The following is a 23085-nucleotide window of genomic DNA, read 5'->3' on the forward strand; positions in this document are numbered from 1 at the left end:
TTGCCCTTTTTCATGTCTGTGAAGCCTAGCATTTGGGTCATACTTGACTTGATAGTCCATCCTTTTTCTTCTTTCTGATTCAATGACATAGACATGCATGTCAAAACAGTGAGCCATCATCAAGCCTCCATTTCCATCCCATAAATTTGGAGTACTGCAGTGGGGCAGGGTGGATGGAGAAAATATATTTCAGCAATTGTTCAGGTGACAGCAGTTCTGAGTGAGGAGTAGAATTCTAATTAATAATTCAGTTTTGCAAATAATTCAGCTTTTTTGGGATGGAAGTACCACTATAAGAAAAATCATATTGGGCCATGTTCAGCTAAATCATTGTGCTAGCAGAAGCTAGAGCAGCTATTCCCAGTAGTGCAATGGGACTACAGTGCCCTCCCCAAATCCCTCTGGAAGGGATTTGGGTTGGGAGAAACCCTAGAACCTTGTGCAGAGGAAGGAAAAGAGAAATTGTTCCATCGGGCAAGCAGAAATGTTTGCACTGATAGAACACTGTTCTCAGCACTATGAATAATAAACCACAGAGTTTTTGTTTGGGTGAGTGTTTCAACACCAGAGTTGGATTAAAGTTAGGCTTTTTCAGATTGGTGCATTTCTGTATCTGTCTGTCTCTCTCTCTCCCCGCCCCCCACCCCAGATTGCTGTCTCTTTGCATGTTGTTCTCTAGACTTGCATCACAAGACAGGGTCTTCTCAACTATGGAAGTCTTTCCCAGCAAGATACCTTCTTTGCAGGCCTTTAAGTGAACAGCAGAGGCTTATTTATTCCAGGTGCCTTTTGGGTGGGGTTTAAAATATTGCCCCCAAAGATTTTTTTTGTAGTGTAGTTGAAACATAATGATAACAGGAACAGTCTTTATTATCTCATTACAGAATGACATTTTGTGTGTGTAGCCAGGGTTTTTTTCAGTCAGAACTTATGAGAATTCTCATTGCCATTATAAAAGAACAAAGGAGGCGTTCATGGTGAGTTTTGGCACCTCTTTATCTAGAAAAAAATAGCACTATGTGTAACTTTTGCTGGTTCACTAAGCAAGCCTCTACAGAAGCTCAAGAGGGACAAGGTACAGTGGTACCTTGGTTTGCATACGTCTTGGTTTGCATACGTTTTGGATTACAAACACGTCAAACTCTGAAGTGCGTGTTCCATTTTGCAACCTTTTTTTGGATTGCAACCCAATTTTTTTGGATTACGAACAAATTTTTTTGGGAGGCCTCATTGCGAAAGCGTGCCTTGGGTTACAACCTGTTTTGGTTTACAAACGGACCTCTGGAACGGATTATGGTTGGAAACCAAGGTACCACTGTAGAACTGAAAATTACAGAAACCCTCCTAGTGGTTGTTTTTATCATGGCACCTCACATAACTGGCTTCTTAAGGCTTTGCTGATTTTAAATAATAGTATGCTGGTGTAATTATTTTTCATGATAGTTGGGTTTATGACTTTTGTGGTTTTGTATTGTATCATGTGTGCAATTTGTTTATTTTTTGTGTTTTAAATATCTATTGGGAAGGTAGCCAACCTAACAAGTTGGTTTATGAATCTTAAGCATTCATACCCTCTTTTGTACCGAAAGCAGCCTGATGCACTTTTATCACATCGTCAGTCAACAATTCCGCTGACGCTGTTTTAGAAGACTGAAATCATGAACTAGCATTGCCTGTAATGGGTGGTCAGTCTGTGGACTGGGTGCCACAAATGGTAGGTGTTGGTCAGTACATTTTTTGTTGGGGTACTCAAGGGTACAGCAGCTTCTCTCCCCTCCCCCTAATTTTTTTTAAAAGTGTGACACTTACTGTAACAACTTCATGCTGAGTACCAGTACCTTTTTATTTTTTATTTTAAAAAGCACTGGTGTTGGTGCAGACATAGGTTTATGCTGACTTAAGAGAGAGAGTTTCATGACAGAGCAGCAGAAGTTGGAAGATGTCTGCTTTCACTGTTACATAGTTAATGGGAATATTACATCCGCACCAGGTCTGAAAGATGGAAAGGTGGAGAAAGCTTTTAATGGAGAAACCTTAAATTGCCTTGCATTCCTCTAATAAGAGATGCATTCGTGAACTTATTTCTGGAATGTATATAATTTTACCTTGCTCTTCAACCTTAAAATGGGTAGTTCATACAGATTTCTTTATCGCTACCATTCTGGTAATTACCGGTTGGCAACTTAACACTGCCAGAAAAGGGAACACAGATTTGCATAAAACTTGCATATGTTAACTTGCATGTATAGCTGCAAATTTAGAAATCACTGTAATTTAAATACGTACTGTATTTCTGCTACCATACTGTGGAAGACTGAGGGCCAGGTAACCTGGGGATCTATGTGCCTGTATGGACTGCAATCTGGGTGCTAATTGTGGATGGATAACTTCAAGACACCTGCTCTCCCTTCTTATTGGGTCTTCATCTTTAAACCAGACTTGAATTGGATGACGCTTCAAATAGGGGGCAGTCCTCTGTAAATTAGAACACAGGGATGTCCTGGGTAATTAGTCTGCAGTAGTAATTAGCTTGCCATAATAAGCATGGAAGTGAAATGACATCTTTTGAATCAGATCCTCTGTGTTTTAGCCATATATTTTAGTGCATGTTAGGATTAAACCAGTGTGCTGGTACTTACCATGAAGTTGTTATAGTAAGTGCCATACTTTTAATAACGGGGGGGGGGGGGGGGAGCCTCTTGGGCTTGCTGATCGGAAGGTCAGCAGTTCAAATCCGCTCGATGGTTGCAAGCTGCCATTGCTCTGTCCTAGCTTCTGCCAACCTAGCAGTTTGAAAGCACACTAGTGCAAGTAGATAAATAGGTACCATTGCGGCGGGAAGGTAAACAGCATTTCCATGTGCTCTGGCTTCCATCACGGTGTTCCGTTGTGCCAAAAGTGGTTTAGTCATGTTGGCCACATAACCTGGAAAGCTGTCTGTGGACAAACGCCTGAAAAGCAAGATGAGTGCCGCACCCCATAGTCACCTTTGACTGGATTGTCCCCAGAAAAAAGCACTGGCTTAAACCATTATTTTTAAGATCTAATAACATAAGTAAGGTAATAGGCTATATTTGTTCATGGTAGGATATGCTGTGTCTTGGGACTTCTGCCTGTTGAATATTTATGTGAATATTAAGCATTTTGAAAAGTAATATTGTGTTCTTGCCCACCTGTTGAAAACATCCAACAAAACTGGTCAGCATCTCATGTTCAGTGTTTGGAGACGCTAAAAGATGTAGTACAGTGAGATGGGAGATTAGATTCGTGAGTCATATCCTTTTAAAGCTGTGAAGCAACTGTATTCGCACTCTATGGTTTCCTTTTACAGTCCCTCCCAGTGACTGCAGTTCAGAGCAGCAAGCTGTGTGCTAAGAAGTCACTGCTGCTAGATGGAGGCAAACAGTATGGTTGGGGGATAACCCATTTATAGGAGTAATTTTAAGTGTTGATGGATGGATATTGAAGCCCAAACATCATTGTTTGATTCTCCAAACTGAAAAGAGGGAACATGTTGCCATCTGAGAACAATAAGGTAATTTTTACTTTCCCTCCCTCCTACTTTAATCTGTTGCTAGTAATTCTAACAAGGCTATATTTAGGGATTAAATGGGTACATTTTATGTGTTCTTGGTTTTTTTAAAAAATAGTTATAAGAACAAAAGATTTAAAGGTGCTACGTCTGTGAAAAATTATAACAATGTAAATGTTTTCATAGTTATTAAGCCTCTTAAGAGAACCATGTGAAACCTACTTTTTACTACATACATTTTTTAGAGCTTTTCAGTACTGCGTCTGGCTTCAAATGTATTGATTTAAAAGATTGTCAGTTTAGGTTTTTTGCACAGAGATGTAAGAGTTCTTGCTGCTATAAAATAGTGATACTTCAAATAATGTCTCATCTGTATTTGCTGAGAGTTGAAATCACTAGGATGTTTATTATTTAAATGCATCTAAGGCTGCGGTCCTATATCACACTTAGCCTGGAAATAAGCCCTATTGGTGTGGCTTTCTTCTGAATAGACATGTGCAGGATATATGAAGTTGCTAGCAGGTATAGTTAGTATGCATTTAAGATACTTAGCCTTTTATTGAGCGGATTACTAGCAGTGCTGAAACAAAACAAGCTTCTCAGATGTCTATAGTTTACTGGCAAAATCTAAACATATGCTACTGACTACTGAATAGGCAATAGGAGAATTTGAATATTTTTAAAGTGTATACAAACTTAGCTGCTGGATGTTTTTAACATATTTTTGCTAGTTTGATTTTCTGATATCGTAGACCTAAAACTACTAAGATTTTTGGTTTTGGAAGATATTAGTAGAATTCATCTAAGCATGCCTGCAAAAAGCACTAGAGCATATAAGTAGGTTTGAAGAAGAGAAGGATGCACACCTTTAAAGAAGCTTTATTCCGAAATGTAACAATGACAGAATAATCATACTAATCTTCTAGATGAATCAGATATAGTGAATTCTACAGCTCTGACTGCTTGCCTTTTAAAAAATCATTGCCAATTAAAAAATAATGGTTCTGAATTTATCTTAACTTGATCAGTAACCTAGAAACTAGAAGTAGCTGTCAGATTGGGGTAATAATTCTGAGACTGTTCTAAACTCAGCTTTGTTTGGGCATTCAGGATTCCTTTATGGCTCTGATGCACTTAAACACATGCAAAGGATTGTGTATATGGCCAAATTCTGTTTTCTCGTGCTGAAGTGTGATTAAAGTATGGGGTGGGTGTAAATTAAATAGCTCATTGCTTTGACAAAGCTCATCAAGAGCTCAGCTGTTCACATGGATCATGCATCATTGGTTTGGGGCTTGGGTGCCATTGAACTGATAATGTGATAATATCATCTGTACAGTAGTAAGAGGATTGCTATGATAACAGCCTCAGTTGCTACATTTTGTACATCCTACTGACATGGGAACTTCTTGTTGTATATTGTTTTTTGACCCAAGTCACCCTCATTTTAAGATTATCAAATGAACTATCAAACAATACAACTTAAGGAAGAGCAGAATGTACCAGGAAACAAAATGTGAGCAAAGAGAGAAGTAATGTCTTCCCACATATTAGTTTCTAATAATAATATCCATAGTGGATTTAGGAAATAATTAGTGAAACTTTATACAATGGGTACTGACTGTGCTTTATAGACCTTTGTTCTCCTTCATGTTAGTTGCTGCTAGAATGGAAGTCGCTAGGAAGTGGAGGACAGCAAATACTTTAACTTATGAATCTTGGTTTTCACAGCTATGACATTTTACCCTGGCATGGGGGGGGGGAAAGACTTTTAAAATAAACTTAGTGAAGGGTACAGCAAAGGCAACAGACTATCATATTGTTTGGAACATGTTTGTAATGTATGTTTCAGGATAATCATGCTTCAGTATCCACGTCAGCTGCATTTCTTAAACTTTGGGATTGTGACTAATATTTTCCAGTAAGTAATAGCAGCTGAAAGAGATACTGATTAGGTGTTATTTTAATTCTCAAGTCTTCCCATTTGAATGACGATAGTCCTCCCTGCTCACCAGTCTATCTAGGTGAACTTGAGGTGGGGGAATGTATGCTACTATTGTTAGTTTCTGCTTTATCAATATTGAACTAACGTCTCTTTTTTTGCATCATTGACCTATGTATGCTCACTGCATTACCCACCTTGGACAATCGGCAGGTACTTCTACATCTCCACTTAATACTCTGCTTTTATACTTCTAATTAAAACAAGTATAACAAATATTTGATAAAGTGATGCCTCTGAAATTTCTCAGTACTGGGAACACACAACATAGATGAGGATATGATGGAGTAGAAGGACAGGTACCTGCAATCTGGGGGCCTGGCATCAATTTTTATATTAGCCGCCTTGGTTGTCTGCTTCACAGAAGGGGCAAATGGGGAATGGAAGTTATTAAAACCTGACGAAAAGGGGCTTAATCACTAAAGCCTTCTGTAACCTATTCTGAGCCCCTGGAACAGAATGTACCAGGGGTGGGGGATACTTGGTACTCTAGATGTTTTTGTAAGCAACTTCCACCCTCCCTGATTATTCAGGGTTCTGGCACACTTCCACTTGCCTAGAAAGTATAGGTCCAAGAAGTTTCCCACTTGCCATGTGCTTTATATGCACAGATCCAAGTGGTATTTTGTTTGTCCCCGGGAAAACCTCCTGTTTATTGCCAAATTGAAACAAATGCCAATCGACATTTGTTCTGATTCAGCAGTAAACAGCAGATTTTCGCTAGGTGAAAGTGTCGGGACAAGCAGAAGTGCAAATGAACACTCACAGTTGGAGTCCAGTAACATCTGAGAGCCAGAACTTCTATCCAGAACTGTGACTGTGTAGCTGAAGTGCAAATGTTGCTGAACTGTTTATGCAAGTTGCATCTATGAGTCAAGTATGGTAACAGATCGCTTTATGTTGCTGCTACAAGGCTCCAGCAAACAATACCAGGAAGTGCCATACCACTGCATGTTTGTCAAGCAGCAGTCTGCAACAGATGTCCAGGCCAGCATGACAATATTATCAGATTGAATGCTCACATTTGTGCTGTAGCTGATAAGTCTTTGGTTACACATCTGTTGATCCAGCAGAACTGTGCCTCCGGTGAGCTCGAATTTAACTCCACTTCCAGTCAAACTAGGAGGAAAAATAAAATATTGTTTCAGAGCCCTATGTAACATGTGCTGGTCTTGACTGGCCCTGCAATGTGCTTTGGTTTTGCTAAGTGGTTGAGCTTATTTTTAATTTTTTTTAAAAAAAGATTCCTGCACCGGTAAAGAAAACATAATAAAACGGATATTGGAAGATTGTAATAGCTGCTGGAATAGCACAGCCATTTGCTGCAAGCCTGTTTTCAAACACACAAATTTTGTGAATGAGGGACAAACAGCTGTCCAACTACAATCTTAATCCCCTTGATGTTGATGACTGGAGGAGGTTGAGATGGCATGTTGGTGCTCCTCTGCTGGCCACTACAAGTGAATACCAAGCTCCACCCAGGTGTCTAGAAGACTATCACTGGCCCAAGCTATACCAGCATGCAGCAGGTACAGCATAAAAGTAAGAGAAAAAGGCCCACCGCTTCCTTCTAGCATGAGCTGGAAGGACTTGGAGTGTTGTGTTGAATCAACCACTTTCTTCTTTCCCACCCCTACTTAATAGTTGCTCTGTCCTTTCTCCACTCCTCGCCTAATTAATGTTGAACTTGAATGTGTCCTTAATTGTAATAGACACTGTTTATTCTCAGTGATCAAGCACTTTAGATCAGGGATGGCTAGTCTGTGGCTCTCTCAACTACCACGAGCCCAGCTAGCATGGCCGGTTATCGGGGATGATGGGAATTATAGTCCAACAACATCTGCAGGACCTGAACTACTTAAGTTGCCTTCCACATCACATGACATAATATACTTTTTGCTTGACCAGAATTTTTGAACTGGCCAAATGTTATTTTTGACGGCTCCCCCCCCCCCTTTTAAAAAAGAGCCCTGCTGACTTGTTCTTACATATTGTGAGGGGTGCTGACCATGTGGATAACCAAGATATGGTTAATGCATCCTGGTGTGAGAGAATAATCCACTGCCTTGAATGAGTCCCATGTTCTTCATTTTAGTTTGGTACTGTGGTGTGAATAGTTCAAACCTCATACCTCTGGAATAAGTTGAATGTATTTTTGAAATTATATTTTTAATAAGAATTTAAAATTTCAAGAAGTATTTTTATATCATTGAAATGAGTGGGAGGAATAGCATCACCATGTTTGGAAAAGGATATTGAAAACTGGACCTAGCCAGTCTGTGTTCTATACATGATAGCTTGTATTATCATTAATGGACAGCCTGAACAAAATACAGGAATTCAGCGTTTAAACCAGTAGAAAATGTGACAAAACCTTTGGTTATCAATCAAGTGTAGAATTGCTTAATAATCCTTAAAATTCATTTTATAAATATATATATAATTTATAGCAAGACAATAACAAAATAAAGTTGCTTCTGAATGTGAATTCAAAAATTATATTCAAGTAATCTAAGTAGTCTTATAAGCTCTGGTATTGTGAATTTTTAAAAGATCCATGCAAAATACATTTGTAGCTTCCTGGATCCTGCTAGGTATGACTTGAGTAATTTGCACATTACACCTAATTTGCTTGACTGGGAGTTAATTCTTCTTCTTCTTGGATATTTTGTGCTACCCCTCACTTCCCTTCCCATCCCAGCCTTAGGCCTGGAGCTGGAGAGGGAAGCCAAGGGTTTTGTTGTCACCTTGCTCTAGGTTTAAGAATTTCAGTGTGAGATCAAAATCAGGGCTCCATCCTTTGGAAGAAGGACATTGTCCTGGTAATCACACATTTTAGTTGGCTGCTAAAGCCAGCTAAAGTCCATGTACCCTCCATAAGAGACCTTAAATGGTACAATTAATATTTATATAGAATTTTGGAGTGCTCAGAGTACTTGCTGAAATGGTTTATAAACTTTAGCAGATGTTTCAGTGGATTCTTTTTATTGCTGATCTGCTGCAAAACTGCAATATAATGTTGAATATGTCTAATGATATGTTGGCTGTGTACCATTACTACTATTGATATGCAATTTATATATGCAACTCTCACAATGCTATGAAACAAACAAGTCAAGACTACCTTATGTCATTTTATATTACAATGTTGTTTCTAATTCCCTCCTGTAATGATAACAACTTGTAAACAACAGCATTTATTACTCCAAGGTAATAAATTACTGTACCTTACTGCAAGGTACATAGCTAGCAGGCAGTGGATCAGACATACATTTCCTGGCTAGCATGTTGATTGCTGTTGTCACCAAGGCAGTCATACTTATATATAAACTCGGCACATCATTTGAAAGCTGGATGGTGAACAGAAATCAGAGTTTTAGTACGTACAGTATTAAAAAAAATTCTACTTTTATCTTGTCTATCCAGATTTTTATAAATATATACATATAGAAGTTCAATGAAGTAGTGTTTTAATTTTAAATGCCATTTTCACTTAATCAGTACTGACCAACTGAATAGCCTGGTCAAGACGTAATGTTAAACTTTGGTTTAGTGTTTCTGGTACTGGCCTTGGGTTTGCAAGCTGCCCTCCTCTCTGGCATAGGTGCAAGAAGGAACTGGGAGTGCTTGTTTTAAAATTAAATTGAGTTTTTTCATGTCCAATCCAAAGGAACTCTAATTGGTTTAGCCTATGACTGGTGAGCAAGCTGAGGTAATTTTAACCTGGGTTATTTCCCCTTTGTAAAGTTAGCAGATGAATTAACTTGCTGTGCCAAGTGGTAGTCTATCTGACCATGCTTTGTTGCCTCCATACGAAAACTGTGACTGCATTCAGATGTAAACCATACTTTGTTGTTATGAGAAAAAACTTAAGAGGTCTAACTCACACACTTCAATCCACCTCTCCTCTGGTGCTGCCACGGAAATTTCTGCTTAAGTTTTAGATGAATTGCTGTTGCCTGAACCCTAATATGTGGTTCAGATAACTACTGTAGTGGAAACAAACCAGCCTCACAGATTATGTTCTGAAGTTGGTTGGCTTCCATTAAACATAGCTAACCACAGCTTTTCAGAGGTTGCGTGACAAAGTAAACTTTAGTTACTTTAAGACGGAAGTGAATGATTCTGCACTGGAGAAGAAGGGCGGAGGAGCAAAAGTCTAAGCTCAAGACACTCTCTGTGGCTTCTTCATGTAATGTCTAATCAGTGGTTTGGTATAACAACCAAATCAGCCCACATTGTACTGAAGCAGCAAACTTAAGGCCAGAGGCTTAGAGTTCTATACTTTTTCAGGGTATCTTAATGCGTGCAAAAAATTATGTTGCTACTATGTTCTACTGTGTTCTACTTCTACTATGTTCCACAACCTACATTTTTTTATTATTGCTGTTTGTCCAAGCGCTCCAGCAGACTACAGGCTTAGTGGTGTTATGGAAAAATCTAGGTGCGAGGCTGCTCAGTCACCCAGCTCATTGGGCAGAGCCCACGGGTCCCTGAAGAATAAAGGAAGGAGTCCAGTCACCAACCGGAGCAAATATCTGTAGACCAAAGTTTATTGCGCTACAGGTTCAAAGAGGAATTTTGAACCCCGATGATGGGGTGACAAGGACTTTAAAAAGTTCCTATCTTATCCCAGCATACAGTTTGTTAAGCATCATTGCTACACTAGAAAAGGGGAGGGTTGTACATGATTAACATAGGAGGAATGTGCTGGGGCAACAGGATACGTATTGGGAAGTACATTCTAAGCACCTTCTAAAAGGTACAATAGATCTTTGGTTTGCAAGTCCAGAGGAGGAGTGCAAGTCTGGAGGAGTGCCTTTGCCCAGCAATTGATACCTATGAGTACCTTCCTGTGAGTACGTGACCTCCCGCTGGAGGGATTATGGCGGGGACCGAGTGGTTTCCAAGTCCTTGGCCAATGAAGCAAATTGGCAGTGGAATGAAAGAAACTGGCAAAGGAGTTGATTTTATATGATTTTTAAAGCTAGAGAACTTTCCTCAGCTGTCAAGTTGAAAGGATACATTTATCCATAATATTTGTAACATGTAACAACTTTAAAGATGTGCCCCCCTCCGTAATTTCCACAACAGTGGAGATTCCACTAGATCAGGTTTCAGATTCAGGACCTATTTTTAACCCAAACATGCACTTGAGGAACCATTTCTTAATATTTTAACATATATTTGCATGGTGGCAGTGTTCCTGTTTCAACCTACCTTGGATCAGGCGGCAATCACTAGTAGGTTCTGTTCCAATCGTAAAGATTAGTGTGAGCAACAGTGTTACTCAGATATGAACAACAGAATAAAATAACTACCGTATTTTTCGCCCTATAGGACGCACCGTCCCATAAGGCGCACCTAGTTTTTTGGGGGGGAAATAAAGGAAAAAAATTATTTCCCCCCCAGGCGCGGGGTTGGGGAAGCCCGAGCTTCCCCCGACCCCAGCCCCCAAACAGGCAGCTCTCTGCAAGCCGTGGGAGCCCAGTGCTGGCTCCCGCTGCTAGCGGAGAGGTCCGCGTAGACTGGACACGCTGAGCTCAGCGCGCGCAGGCTTCAGCATGCAGGCACCTCTCCGCCAGCAGCGGGAGCGCTCCCGCTGCTAGCGGAGAGGTCCGCGAAGCCTGGACGCGCTGAGCTCAGCGCGCGCAGGCTTCAGCATGCAGGCACCTCTCCGCCAGCAGCGGGAGCGCTCCCGCTGCTAGCGGAGAGGTCCGCGAAGCCTGGACGCGCTGAGCTCAGCGTGCGCAGGCTTCAGCATTCGGGCACCTCTCCGCCAGCAGCGGGAGCGCTCCCGCTGCTAGCGGAGAGGTCCGCGAAGCCTGGACGCGCTGAGCTCAGCGCGAGCAGGCTTCAGCATGCGGGCACCTCTCCGCCAGCAGCGGGAGCGCTCCCGCTGCTAGCGGAGAGGTCCGCGAAGCCTGGACGCGCTGAGCTCAGCGCGCGCAGGCTTCAGCATGCAGGCACGTCTCCGCCAGCAGCGGGAGCGCTCCCGCTGCTAGCGGAGAGGTCCGCGAAGCCTGGACGCGCTGAGCTCAGCGCGCGCAGGCTTCAGCATGCAGGCACCTCTCCGCCAGCAGCGGGAGCGCTCCTGCTGTTTGCGGAGAGGTCCGCGAAGCCTGCATTCGCCCCATAGGACGCACCCAGATTTCCCCTTCATTTTTGGAGGGGAAAAAGTGCGTCCTATAGGGCGAAAAATACTGTAAATATAGGAAATAGCTGATTGCGGGACTCCTGTAACTCTTTCATTCTTTGCTTTGAAAATAAAGGAGGTGTTGCAAAAAGGGATAAGCATAATTACTTAAATCTACCCACACCACAAAATTCTTCAGGCCTTAAATTCACAGTTTGGCTCCTTAGGTGTATTGCTAACTTTAAGTAGAAGTATTTATGAATATGAAACATTCATGACATATTAAGATCAGGAGTAGCCAAAATGGTGCCCCCCAAGACAATGTTGCACTCTTATCAACCAGTGGTCAGGGTTGATGAAAGTTGTAGTTCAGCAATATCTGGAAGAAGCCATATTGGCTGCCTCTGTCTTTGAGTTTGAACCTTGGGAAGAGGAAAGCACTTCAGGTGGGTGGTTTCTGTGTCTGGAAGTTTGGTCAGTTAGTTGCCAGTTCTGGACTCCCTCTGAAAAAGCCAATTAGTAGTTTGGGGGTGCTCCTGGGCCCATTCTTATCTCTAGAGGTTCAGGTTGCTTCAGTGGCTAGGAGTACCTTTTGCCACCTATGTTTGGCATGCCATCTACAGGCATTCAGGACAGGGATAAACCTGTCCATGGTGATTCATGTGTTAGTAATCTCAATACTAGATTACTGTATTCTAGATTCACGTGTAAGTGAAGCAGCTCCTGGGCCTTGTTTGAAAGCTACAGCTGGTACAAAATGCTGAAACTAGAGCACTGGTGGGAGCAGTCTATCATCAGCACATAGTGCCAGTGCTTAAAAGTTTGCACTGGCAGCCATACACTATAGGGCTAAGTTAAAGGTTCTCGTATTCATTTACAAGGGTCCATGATACCCTAAGGACCACTCAATGCTTTATATCACTTCCTAGTCATTTTTAGTGGTCCCTCATGGCTCAGACACATGGCTCATATTCACCAGGATGTGTGTGTTCAGTATTGTAGATCTAATTCTGTGGAAGTCCCTCTTGATTGGTCTCAGCCAGGCCCTCTTTCTGTTGACCTGGTGAAGATGTTTTTTTAGTTCAGCAGGCATTTTATGAGGGTTCCCCCTCCCTGATCTTATGTTTCATTTTAACTGACTTTATGGTGTATGAGAAATCCCTTTTGTACACTGCTTAGAAACTGCAGTATTGGTACATAACTTATTAAGATGAATAATAGTTACACGAATACATAACTTTGCAAAACGGCAAATCGGATTAATATTGTTGGGCATCATGTATGTATTTTCTTTGTTCTTTAGAGAGCCAATCCTACTGGAACTAGTAATGCAGAATTGCCTCTGGCTGAACCCGGAATGTACCAGTTGGACATTACGTTAAAAAGAGGTCATAATCTAGCAGCTCGTGATCGAAGAGGTAAGAATATGTTGATCAAGCACTGTTTTTACATAAAACACTCTGCAGAGGCTGGAAAGGTTAACCTACCTTGGCTAAATTTTATACATTTTTATTTTAATATTTGTGCACTGAACATGCTGCGCTTGTAACAATCTCCAGCGGAGAAGCTTTGCTGGTCTGTTGCACCAAAACCAACAAAAAGCCTTGTAATACCTTAAAGTGCACGTTAGCCTATGATGAAGCAGCTCCTTATTTATTTATTTCATACAATTTCCATTTGAGTGTAAAAAAATTCCCTGGAAGCAGTTTACAAAAAAATATAAAACGATAAAACTATCAATAAGAAGAATTAGCAACAACAGTTTACAACTTTCAAAAAGTTAAAATAACAATAGACTACAAACAGATTAAAACTTGCAGCTACTGTATAAATATCTGGGTAGGCTTGTCAACTAAAACATTTTTAGCAGGTACTAAGAAGGCCTAATATTGATAGGCAGGGAATTCCAAAGTATAGGTGCTGCCACATGGAAAGATTGAGTTCTTGAAAAGGCAGAACAGGTATTATTTGGCACGTGTAACAGTTCCCTGCAATTATGTAAAGGCTTCTACTTGCATTCAAACTAATTAGGTTGAATCAAAAGCTCCTCGTTTTCTGACAAATGGAGGGCATTTTTGAATCCAACCTTGTATGTTGAAGGCTCTGTGATGATGGAAACCTTTGGTTATATGAAACAACGAAAAGAAATATAACGGTTAATAATCAAGATGGCTTCCTGTTGAAATTTAAATATTAACCAAAATTAAATTCTGAATTCATAGAAAGATTTGATACTGTACTTTCAGATACAGGCTGAATAGGCGCTGGGAAGAAGCTAGCTCACCACAGAAAATATTAGCTGTTTTTAGATGGTCCTGAGTAGTATTTATTTTGCTGCGTCAATTTATTACTTGAATTTAGGCCAAAAAGGTTAGGCATCTCTGCATTTACCACTTCAGGATTTTTTTTACGGTCTTGTTTGCATTTGATTATGTATAGTAATATGACTCTTGCATTGCTTTCTTACTTTGAAATCATCTTTCTTTGGAATAACACCCCCCCTTCTGTCTTGACTCTACACCAGCCTGAGCTATCTCTCCCTCCTCCTGCACCTTTTCTTCATTCTCCGATCCTGCAGCTTATCCTGCCTCTGACTTTCATCTCCTGGCTGTTAAAGGCTCCCCCAGATCACTGATCCCTTCTTCCAAGTCAGACTCCAACTCTGCCTGTCCTGGTGCCCAGTCATCAGCATCCAGTATCCTCAGTGTCTAGCCCAGGTTTAGGCAACCTAAGCCCATGGGCCGGATGTGACCTAATCACCTTCTCAATCTGGCCCACAGATGGTCCGGGAATCAGCGTGTTTTTACATGAGTAGAATGTGTTCTTTTATTTAAAATGCATCTCTGGGTTATTTGTGGGGCCTGCCTGGTGTTTTTACATGAGTAGAATGTGTGCTTTTATTTAAAATGCATCTTTGGGTTATTTGTGGGGCATAGGAATTCGTTCTCTCCCCCCCCGCCCCAATATAGTCTGGCCTACCACATGGTCTGAGAGACGGTAGACCAGCCCATGGCTGAAAAAGGTTGCTTACCCCTGGTCTAGCCAGACCCTGATGCCCTGAAGCTTGTTTGCTAGCTATTCTGCCACCATCACCACCTGGAGTAAGTTAAAAGTGCTCCTCACCTGGGTGCCTGAAATGTAACTGGAAAGTGATGGAGTGAGGTGGTGTGCCAAGACCGAAAGCTTCAAATGGTATTTGCTTAACTCTCTTACTTGGGGTTGAGTACCACTGTGAAGCCAGGAAGAAATTGCTGCTTTCAGTCTTACTTCTGGATTTTTTTGTTAATAACATCTGTCTTGAAACCACAGTAGCCCTCTGAATTGCTATTAAAATGGAAAAGCTATTAATGTTTGTCACTGTAGCCTTGGATTTTCCGAATGTCACAGGCATGCAAAACATTACTTGTGAATATGTAAAATCTTATGTAAAGAACTCCTTGAACAAAAACAGTAAATCTCCTTTGAGTGGTAGTTAGATAATCCCGGTGCTCTGGGTTTCATTTGCTTCAGAGATAATGCTTTGGGCATATAATGAGGAATAATTCAATGTGATAGTCTAGTCATTGTAATAAGCTTAACACATTCTGAATCACTTTTTATCTGTATTGCAGCAAATAACAAATTGCCTCAAATAGATTTATTGCTGACCCTCGTTGAGTGGCACTGAAAGCATTATTTTGTGAATGCTGAAAAGGCAGTGTTTTGATCTTTTTAATGCATAACCACAGAACAGGGCCTGCCAGACTGCCTAGTAAATGAAAACACTTTTATACTATGCAGTGTGTGTGTGTGTGTGTGTGTGTGTGTATATATATATATATATATATATATGCAGGTTTTGGTGTCCTCGGGTGTCTTCCCGTGTAAAAGTTGGGGTGTCTAGGCGACGTTTCGACGAGGTCTCACTCGTCATCTTCAGGCTGGTGCTTTCGGCTTCTTGTTACTGGAACAGAGCAGGATCTCAGTGTTTGAGTTCCTATAAATACTGTTGAGGAGGTGTGGTGTATAGCCTCCAATGTTCTGGGCAGAGAGGAGGTTCCCAGGCTAGTGTGCCTTTTCTTCTTTTGTTCCTTAATTACTTGAGGGATATCTTGAGTGATTTCTTGAGTGATTTCCTGAATCCCACTTAGGTGGGTCATTAGGTGTGGATTAGTTGCTAAAGCCTTCGTGTCTTGAACTCTTGAACTTTGTGAAGAGTTTTTCTGAGAAGATGGCTGTACTGCACTTGGTTGTGCTCTGGCTTGGCTTCGTGTATAGGGGCGAGCTGTGGTTTTGTGGCCTGTGCCAGCCAGATCTGTGTAGGGATTGCAGGGGGGTGCAGCATCCGGAGGTGCCACCCTGGTTTGGCTACTGGATGGTGTCTGTAATTTATCTGTGGAGAGGGTCTGGGTTTGGGTCTGGTGTGGTTGATTGGTGATGGCGTTCTGTGTGCCTCTGGATCTGGTGTCAGATTTTGTGGGGAGGGCTAATTTCCAGATGTCTGGCAAGCGGGATGTGTCGTCACGCTTGTTCATGTTGTGAGGGTGTTTCTCTATCTCGATGGCTTCCATGATTATTCTCTTGTGGTGATGTTCCATGTTAAAGAGCAATTTGGAATCTGCAAAATTAATTTCGTGTCCTGTTTCTTTCATGTGTTGGAAAAGAGAGGAAGTTTTTTCTTCTTTTTTGACGGCATTCTTGTGTTCTGCGATCCGTGCATTTATTCGTCTGTTTGTTTGTCCAATGTACGTGGCTGGGCAGACTTTGCAGGGTATTTCATAGACCCCTTGGTTTTCCAACTGAATTTTATCCTTGGGGTTTCTGAGGATATTGGCTATTTTTTGGTTGGTGCAAAAGGCTGTTTTGATATTGTGTTTATGGAGGATTTTGCTAATTTTATCTGTAGTGCCCTTGATATAAGGAAGGAGGGCTATATCAAGGGCACTACAGATAAAATTAGCAAAATCCTCCATAAACACAATATCAAAACAGCCTTTTGCACCAACCAAAAAATAGCCAATATCCTCAGAAACCCCAAGGATAAAATTCAGTTGGAAAACCAAGGGGTCTATGAAATACCCTGCAAAGTCTGCCCAGCCACGTACATTGGACAAACAAACAGACGAATAAATGCACGGATCGCAGAACACAAGAATGCCGTCAAAAAAGAAGAAAAAACTTCCTCTCTTTTCCAACACATGAAAGAAACAGGACACGAAATTAATTTTGCAGATTCCAAATTGCTCTTTAACATGGAACATCACCACAAGAGAATAATCATGGAAGCCATCGAGATAGAGAAACACCCTCACAACATGAACAAGCGTGACGACACATCCCGCTTGCCAGACATCTGGAAATTAGCCCTCCCCACAAAATCTGACACCAGATCCAGAGGCACACAGAACGCCATCACCAATCAACCACACCAGACCCAAACCCAGACCCTCTCCACAGATAAATTACAGACACCATCCAGTAGCCAAACCAGGGTGGCACCTCCGGATGCTGCACCCCCCTGCAATCCCTACACAGATCTGGCTGGCACAGGCCACAAAACCACAGCTCGCCCCTATACACGAAGCCAAGCCAGAGCACAACCAAGTGCAGTACAGCCATCTTCTCAGAAAAACTCTTCACAAAGTTCAAGAGTTCAAGACACGAAGGCTTTAGCAACTAATCCACACCTAATGACCCACCTAAGTGGGATTCAGGAAATCACTCAAGAAATCACTCAAGATATCCCTCAAGTAATTAAGGAACAAAAGAAGAAAAGGCACACTAGCCTGGGAACCTCCTCTCTGCCCAGAACATTGGAGGCTATACACCACACCTCCTCAACAGTATTTATAGGAACTCAAACACTGAGATCCTGCTCTGTTCCAGTAACAAGAAGCCGAAAGCACCAGCCTGAAGATGACGAGTGAGACCTCGTCGAAACGTCGCCTAGACACCCCAACTTTTACACGGGAAGACACCCGAGGACACCAAAACCTGCATTCCTGTACCCGTGAAAATCTACGAAAGCATATATATATATATATATATATATATATAAATAAAATAAAAGCAGTGTTTAGATCTGGGCTGTGGGACTGAGTGTTAATTGTAGAGTGGTTCCCCACTCCAGCACCAACTCTGTAGGGTAGTTTCATAGCCCTAGGGAACCCAATGCCATCCTTTCTCTTTACTGCCACCACCAGCGTATGGGTCACCTAGGGACAGGGGTGTGGGACTCCAAGTGTCTTCTCAATAATGCAGGATCAGCCAGCTGAATTTCCAGGTCTCTGGCATGGAAACTCCCACTACCTCATTTCTGCTTTCCCAGGCATTTTAACAATCCGTAACATGGTACAGCAGCCTAAGCCATGCGGAGAGTTAACAAGCCTTTGAGCGTATTCAGAAACTGCTATAGCCCAATTAAGCATTTTATTTAAAAGGAGCATATGGAAAAGGGATTTGGGGCAGGGAATGGCAGGTAGGCAGTTCAGCATTGAAATAAAACACTACACCACAATATTGGTCTAATTAATCCTACACTTAATCCAAACTAACATTGCAAGAATTTACACACTGTGGTTGTCTCTGGTGCGGGAAGCTTCAAACATCAGTTGCAGGTTGGGAGTTTGAGAGGGACAAAGTAATATGGCCACCATTTTAAAGGATTTATTACCCATATTGGTTTGGAAAGGCAGCTGGTTGATTCCTGCCAGATGCCAAGTCAGGTAGAAGGGAACTGACACCATTTGAGGAGTGGGAATTGGTAGACCCTCCCCTGAGAGCAGAGGAAGATAAGGAAGATGGTTATCGTGCATGGAAATTACCACCAGTTTTCCCCATCTACCTGCTAAACAGACTTAATCAATAACCTGCAGATGTGACTTTGCTTACCTATAATGGAAGCTGGATATCCTTAAAATGACAGAGTAGGGGACTTCAGAAGTACTTAAGAGGCACTGGAGATACCTAGCATTGGTGTGAGATGAGAGATGCAGTAGTAAGGCTTGGCTAGGTGCTTAGAAGACAAGAAGGAAGAAAACATGGATGCTTAATGGGCAAAGTCAGCGAACTCTCCTGTTCTCCTGAATCATTTGGCTGTATAATAGGATGAAAAAAGATACTGAATGGAGGCATTCAGTACTGATACTTAATGTACTAGGGAGGTGGGTGGGAGAGACAAATACCATATTGGGAGAGCAAGGTAGATGTGTAAATAATTGATGATAGGGATGAACTGATTTGCAAACAGTGATTTCGTATGATAAATGATTTCTACACTTGTTGGTTTTGATTTCTTCTTACCCCTCTGGAGTCTCTAGTGTGTTTTGTGCCATTACAGAGGTTCGTGCTTCTGCAGTTGTGTCACGTTTTATTACGGTGTGCCTTTGAACTGGCTTCATGCTTATCCTAGGTGATGTCATTCAAGCAAAATTACTATCCTGCAAGTAGTAGTTTGCTCTGTGATAAGTTAGGATTAAAATATCAACAAGTGTCTGGGGACCCATCAATTTCTGTCAATTGGAACCTGCAGTTTCCCTTCCTATTCTTCTGAACCAATTGCCACTGGAAGTCGGCCCATATAATTGAGACGAGACCTGGATTTTATTCAATGGTTTCTATTTGACAACTTGAAACGATTGCTCTGAGAGTAATAAACCACTGCATATTTGAAGTACAGTATAAAAATTGGCATGAAATCTGAGAGCTCAGGTGTATGTTAAAGGAATTGTACCAGTCATAAAAAGGATGTTGGCACTTAACAAACCTTCGATAAGAAGGTCTTGTAGAAGTTGATAGAGTAAGGTAGAATAATTTTGTTCTTTGAAAACTGAGTTGAATAACAAAGGGATGCATAATGTCAGGTGGCAAATGTGTTATTCTTATTACAGATTAAGAGCTTATTTGCATGAAAAAATCCACACTGCAAGATATTTCAGTTTCTCTTCTGTATGATTTTTGTAAGCAGATATGTTCAGTGGAACTTGCAGATCATAATTTGGTAGGCATTATAGAGTATAGGGACGTGGGTGGCGCTGTGGTCTAAACCACTGAACCTAGGGCTTGCCGATCAGTAGGTCTGCTGTTCAAATCCCTGCGACGGGGTGAGCTTCCGTTGCTTGGTCCCAGCTCCTGCCAACCTAGCAGTTTGAAAGCATGTCAAAGTGCAAGTAGATAAATAGGTACCACTCAGGCATGAAGGTAAACGGCATTTCTGTGCGCTGCTCTGGTTTCGCGGCTGAGTCATGCTGGCCACATGACCTGGAAAAACTGTCTGCGGACAAACGTCTGCTTCCTTGGCCAGTAAAGCGAGATGAGCGCTCAAACCCCAGAGTCGTTTGTGACTGGACTTAACTATCAGGGGTCCTTTACCTTTACCTTTTTTATAGAATCGTAGAGTTAGGAGGGGTCCCAAGGATCATCTAGTCCAATCCCCTGCAGTGCAGGAATCTCAACTAAAGCATGCAGGCAGAAGGATATAAGAGTGGCAATTGACATTAAATTAGCATACGTGACCCACCCCAGTTTTTTGATGCTAGTACAAATGGAATAACAGGTTGTGGCAGGCATGGTAATTTTCATGCAAAGCAGCTGGTCTAATGTTGACTATAGATTTGTCTTTATTTTAATGCAATGTTGCATTAAGAAACCCCCATCTCCTTTGTACAAGATTGTAGTCTGTAACTGAGGTATCTGTTATAACGTGAAAATACTGCCACCATGTGCCCAGACTTGTTGTTGCTGCTGTAACTATTGTAGCAAGCTGAAAAAGACTTGCACTATTTAAAAAGAGCAGTGTGTTAGAAAGCTAGACCTTTTGTGTGTGCATTCAAGTTAGTATACTTAGTTCACTGATTCTGCTTATGTGCACTTTGAATTAGAATGTTTCAGGTAATTTAATTCATAGGGTATACTTGTTAAATGTTTCTTAGGTGCAAGTCCTTTAATCTAGAATTTAGCATTTTATGGACAAAGTCACACAGCGAACGCCATGCACTTATTATGTAGTTTTACTTGGGTCTAGATTCTGGCAGTTCCCTCACTGTGAGAAGTGAGGTTCCTAGAAGCCAGGCAGAGGGCCTGCCCTGTAAAACGCCCTCCTATCAGATGTCAAGGGATACTATCTGACTATCTGACTTTTAGGAGACATCTAAAGGCAACCCTCTTTAGGGAAGTTTTTAATGATTGATGCTTTACTGTGGTTTTAAATAGTTGGAAGCTGCCTGGACTGGCTGTGGCAACCCAGTCAGATAGGTGGCGTATAAATTGTTGTTGTAGTAGTAGTTATCATTATCATCATCATCACCACCATCTGCTGCTGCTGCACTTGCTAGTTTTCTAAAAAAGATAAGGTCTGCCATCTTGTTTTAAGGTTTTTCTTTATAACTTTCAGAAATCATGTTGTTGTTGTACATCATCTTGATTTTTGTTTCAGGGACAAGTGATCCATATGTCAAGTTTAAAATTGGTGGAAAAGAAGTGTTTAGAAGCAAAACTATCCACAAGAATCTTAACCCTGTATGGGAAGAAAAAACTTCAATCATGATTGAACATTTAAGGGAACAACTGTACATAAAGGTGAGCTACATGTGATTCTCCTTAAAAACAGGTAAGTACAATGTTGTTGTATCACTCCACACAGTTGCTGTAGTTTTTCAATGGAATGTTATACAGCTTGATATTGCCATAATAGAAATTCAAGTTATGAAAATATATCATAAAAATGCTTATTAAATTTATAATGTTGTGCCCTGACAATTCTCATAACTGTTCAGAACTCAAATATCTGGTACATTCTTTGAAACATAGGCCAGTGTTGTGCTTTGTTGTTGTTTAGTCATTTAGTCATGTCCGACTCTTCGTGACCCCATGGATCAGAGCACGCCAGGCACTCCTCTCTTCCACTGCCTCCTGCAGTTTGGTCAAACTCATGCTGGTAGCTTCGAGAACACTATCCAACCATCTCATCCTCTGTCGTCCCCTTCTCCTTGTGCCCTCCATCTTTCCCAACATCAGGGTCTTTTCTAGGGAGTCTTCTCTTCTCTTGAGGTGGCCAAAGTATTGGAGTCTCAGCTTCAGGATCTGTCCTTCCAATGAGCACTCAGGGCTGATTTCCTTAAGAATGGGTAGGTTTGATCTCCTTGCAGTCCATGGGACTCTCAAGAGTCTCCTCCAGCACCAAGTGTTGTGCTACCCAGACATAAAAGGGAATGGCAAAATAGAAATGTAAACCCTAATGAGGACAGTATACAAATAGACCTAATGTCCAAAACAGTTTGAGACATCACTGATTTTGTAGTTGGGATATTCCACCAGGGGATCTCCTTGTATAAGTATATAAGAAAAGCCTGCAGGATCAGGCCAATGGCCCATCAAGTCCAGTATCCTGTTCTCACAGTGGCTGACCCAATGCCTATGGAACCCCCCAAGCAGGACCTGAACGCAACAGCACTCTTCCCGCTTGTGAGTCCTAGAAGTCCTAGAAAATGCTTCTGATAGTAGAGGTAGTGGTTAAAAGTCATTGATATGTATAGGCAGGATGGATGCGTTATGTTGTATAATGTTTGCTTTCGCTAATATTCTCAAGTAATTGTTAATGGAATCCCCAACACTGAGAAATGCTATTTTTTTTGTTCACCTTAGGTCTTTGATTATGATTTTGGGCTTCAAGATGACTTCATGGGATCAGCGTTTTTGGATCTCGGCTCACTAGAGCAAAATAGGTATCATGTTTTAAAGCTACTGAAGTAGATAATGATGTTTTGGGCAAGACTGGAGACGAAGATCAAAGCAATGCTACACTGACGGTGTTATCACCAGTTACTGCTGTTGTGAAGGGACACCCCATACATTTTAATTCTTTTTTTAATGAATTTTCATAGACTCATCGTTCCATTGCCATCTTGCACCATTTTTTTCTATACCTATATGTGTATATATTAGGGGTTTGAACTGGCCACAAGATTAGGTTTGGACTGCAAGTTCAGTTTTCAGAAACAGCTTGCTTTGGACCAAGATGCTCTGCAGGCTGCTCAGTTTAGCTCAAGGTCTGTCCAAATTCACAAAAAGCCTTGTCATTGCTCCCTTTCCCTAGAAGGTCTCTGGCCAGGGATGTGTCAGTGCTCCTGGAAGAAGAGGCAGCTGCCTAAAAACAAGGGAGGTAGAGTTGCAGCTTCACCTGCATAATGGTCTTCTTGCTGTCTCCCCCAAACATTGTTGAGATGCAGTGAAGCCCCCCTCTCCTTTTGAATCCAGACAGGATGGAGATGGGACGCGGGTGACGCTGTGGGTAAAAGCCTCAGCACCTAGGGCTTGCCGATCGAAAGGTCGGCGGTTCGAATCCCCGTGGCGGGGTGCGCTCCCGTTGTTCGGTCCCAGCGCCTGCCAACCTAGCAGTTCGAAAGCACTCCCGGGTGCAAGTAGATAAATAGGGACCGC

General features: G+C 41.7%; 1 protein-coding gene across 11 annotated transcripts in view; it reads left to right on the top strand.

The window, feature by feature from the left end:
* MCTP1 (multiple C2 and transmembrane domain containing 1) overlaps positions 1–23085 on the top strand; it is a 166912-nt gene that overhangs the window by 32398 nt on the left and 111429 nt on the right. For 7 of the 11 annotated variants that reach the window (XM_083403796.1, XM_083403800.1, XM_083403799.1 and 4 more), the window contains exons 2-4: positions 12974–13088; positions 21083–21225; positions 22291–22370. In XM_083403796.1, coding sequence (XP_083259922.1) covers positions 12974–13088; positions 21083–21225; positions 22291–22370 — 338 coding nt within the window. Of the gene's footprint in view, positions 1–3342; positions 3536–12973; positions 13089–21082; positions 21226–22290; positions 22371–23085 lie in introns of those variants that run through there. The other 4 variants (XM_083403797.1, XM_083403798.1, XM_083403805.1 and 1 more) reach the window with 3 other exon arrangements.

This window comes from Podarcis tiliguerta (genome assembly GCF_965153285.1).
Source record: "Podarcis tiliguerta genome assembly, chromosome: 11".
In the NCBI taxonomy this organism is placed as follows: Eukaryota; Metazoa; Chordata; class Lepidosauria; order Squamata; family Lacertidae; genus Podarcis; species Podarcis tiliguerta.